This window comes from Etheostoma spectabile, unplaced genomic scaffold (assembly GCF_008692095.1).
Source record: "Etheostoma spectabile isolate EspeVRDwgs_2016 unplaced genomic scaffold, UIUC_Espe_1.0 scaffold379, whole genome shotgun sequence".
Lineage (NCBI taxonomy): Eukaryota > Metazoa > Chordata > Actinopteri > Perciformes > Percidae > Etheostoma > Etheostoma spectabile.
Window position 1 is genome coordinate 735510 of NW_022605596.1, and position 2520 is coordinate 738029.

A 2520-nucleotide genomic window follows, 5' to 3' on the forward strand; every position below is an offset into this window, starting at 1 on the left:
CCCACTCTCCCTTGCTCTTTTAATCATTATTTTTCTATCATTTCATCAGTATTATTATCATTATCATTATTGTTGAAAACAAATTAAGATGATCCTAGGCTATTTATTTCAGATAATTTTCATTTACATGGGTTGCAGCTGTATATGTACAACATACAACTATCATTTTGGCCATAATTGTGCAGCCCTACCATAGAGAATGCCTTTCTACAGGGCCCAGAATGTTGGGTTCCACCCCTGATCATCACAAAGTGACGTGAAACCCACAGACTGACACGGATATCTAAAAGTTTAACACTGGTTAGATGAGAGCACAACACATGTGTACTGTACAGTAATACTATCTGTGGTTGATGACACTAGATTAAATATGAGATGTTTGTGGCTTCCTTCTTCCTTTACATGTATTTATTTAGTTGGATATTTTACAGTATGTATTTTACCATGAAATATTACATCTGAAAACAAAAAAAAGCTTGTGCCCGAGTCCAAAATGACAAGGAAATAAGACGTGTCAACCAGCATTTTGGACATGGAAAAACAAAGTGTTCATTGGATAAACATGTAGGGATGTACCAAATCCAGATTTTGGGGGTTTCGGCTGAATACCGAATCCACTGGTTAAGATTCTGCCTCTACCAAATCCGAATCCTCCTCCCATCCTCCCATCCTTTGCCGTACCTGAAGTTGCTACATGTTGGCTGCTGTCTGTAGATTCCTCCACAATTCTTATTCTTTATGATGTTTTCATACCAAATGATGTTGTGTATTGTTTAGGGTCCTTGCCACCACTAGACAAAATGGCATTGCAAATTGAACATGTAGCTGGACTTGAATGGTCTTCTTTTGACTGAAAGTACTGCAGAACATCACTTTGTTTGCTCAGTTCCATTTTCACTTTCTCACAGCCTACTGCATTGAACAGCCCACCTACGTGAACACCTTCCCGTAACCAGCGGTGGCCGGCATAGAGCTTGGTTTGTTGAAAAAAAATTCAGAAATTTTAACCCCGTCAAAAAGCCCGATATTCTTCCGAATCTGAAGCCCAATCCTGAATTCGATGCATCCCTAGTGTAAACACAACCAGGCTGTATGCGATGTTGACAGAGTGGACACTGAGTATGTGAATGCTTGTGGGGCAGGAAGTGTTCAGACAGACTTACTGGGTATCCTGATCTGGTAATGGTTGAGAACAGTCAGAACCTCCACAGCGTCCGTTTTACTGTCAAACTCCAACAAACCAGAGATGGTCTTAGAGGAGGCTGGGAGAGACACGATGGGAGATCAAAAGAGAGGAGGAAAAACTAGATAAGTAAAGATAGGATAGTAATGTAACGTGTAATTGACAAAATTATTTCACTTTCAAATTCATCTGTTCACAGATCAGAGTAAAAAAAAAAACAAGTTTCACAGACTGACTAATATAGGAGAACATGAACTTTATAAACAAGAACCTAGTAAAAACATCTCACATTGAAGTTCTACTTACGTTTGGCATCAAACATCTTGAATTTGACGAAGCCGGGCACATCGTGCTCTGTACACAGCTGCCGAAACACACACACACACAGGTCATTTATGAGTAAAGCTCCGTTAGACGAGACTTAACCTCAGTCACTTAACCTCTCGCATCATGGAGTCTGGTGAGTTTGGCGATTTTGTGGCTGGTTCCCTCATTAAATAAAATCTTACTTACAGAATCTTAAGGTATATCTCTTTAGGAATCGTTTCCATAATGCTGTCAGCCATTTAGAATAACAATTTGAGCTTGTCAGCGGAAAGTAGGTTAAAAAAAGATCTAAAATTAGCTTTTAAAAGATGTCAACACTCCACAATAAGCAGTGCAGTTGACAAAGCCTGAGCACTGTTCAATGTTGGTACCAAAGACAGAGACAGGCGTCTTGGAAGAACAACTTTGACTGTATATTATCAGACAGAAGTAGCATACCCTCAATAACTGGTCCTGTGATATGCATGGAGGAACGTTGTAGTAGTGAAGCACTGCCGATGGCGGCTGGATGATGTTTTTGGAAGCCTGTCCGGCGCTGCTGAAGCGGTTGTTCCTAGTCATGGCAAAGTCCTTATAGCTGCTGCTGCTGTCCTCCAACTCAAACACCTGACTGGGGATCACTGCATGCTGCTTGGAAACACTGCACACAACACAACACAATACAACAACACAACTCCTGTGTTACCGGACCCAATCCAAGTCAAAGGTTCACATCACAGAGCTAAAATACAACAAAACATCAGGTTTGTATGCATTAGTAATTTATGTGGTCTGAGAAAAAACTAAACTTCGCCATCTGCTCTTGGCTCTGATATCTAGCCCAAACCCGCCGTGTTAAAGTAGTTTAGCCTGCTGTGTTTTTTTTTGCTGCCTCCAGCTTCTTTTGAAATATAATTTGTCTTCTGGCTGTGGCACCAGCCACATGCCGAGAATCAAAAGCACACACACACACCTTCGACGTTCTGTGTGTGTCGCGTTAGTCACGGCAGTTTCCTGCCATGACAACCAGC

The 2520-nt window shown here is 41.2% G+C and overlaps 1 protein-coding gene and 1 long non-coding RNA gene across 2 annotated transcripts in view; one reads left to right on the top strand and one right to left on the bottom strand.

The window, feature by feature from the left end:
* Nucleotides 1–2520, bottom strand: part of hnrnpll (heterogeneous nuclear ribonucleoprotein L like) — a 39894-nt gene that overhangs the window by 4652 nt on the left and 32722 nt on the right. The window contains exons 11-13 of the mRNA XM_032511507.1: nucleotides 1949–2150; nucleotides 1490–1547; nucleotides 1164–1262 (exon numbers count right to left, since the gene is read on the bottom strand). Coding sequence (XP_032367398.1) covers nucleotides 1164–1262; nucleotides 1490–1547; nucleotides 1949–2150 — 359 coding nt within the window. The remainder of the gene's footprint in view (nucleotides 1–1163; nucleotides 1263–1489; nucleotides 1548–1948; nucleotides 2151–2520) is intronic.
* The window catches only part of LOC116686488 (uncharacterized), a 15589-nt gene continuing 13789 nt past the window's right edge, over nucleotides 721–2520 (top strand). The window contains exon 1 of the long non-coding RNA XR_004331269.1: nucleotides 721–876. This is a non-coding gene — a long non-coding RNA (uncharacterized LOC116686488). The remainder of the gene's footprint in view (nucleotides 877–2520) is intronic.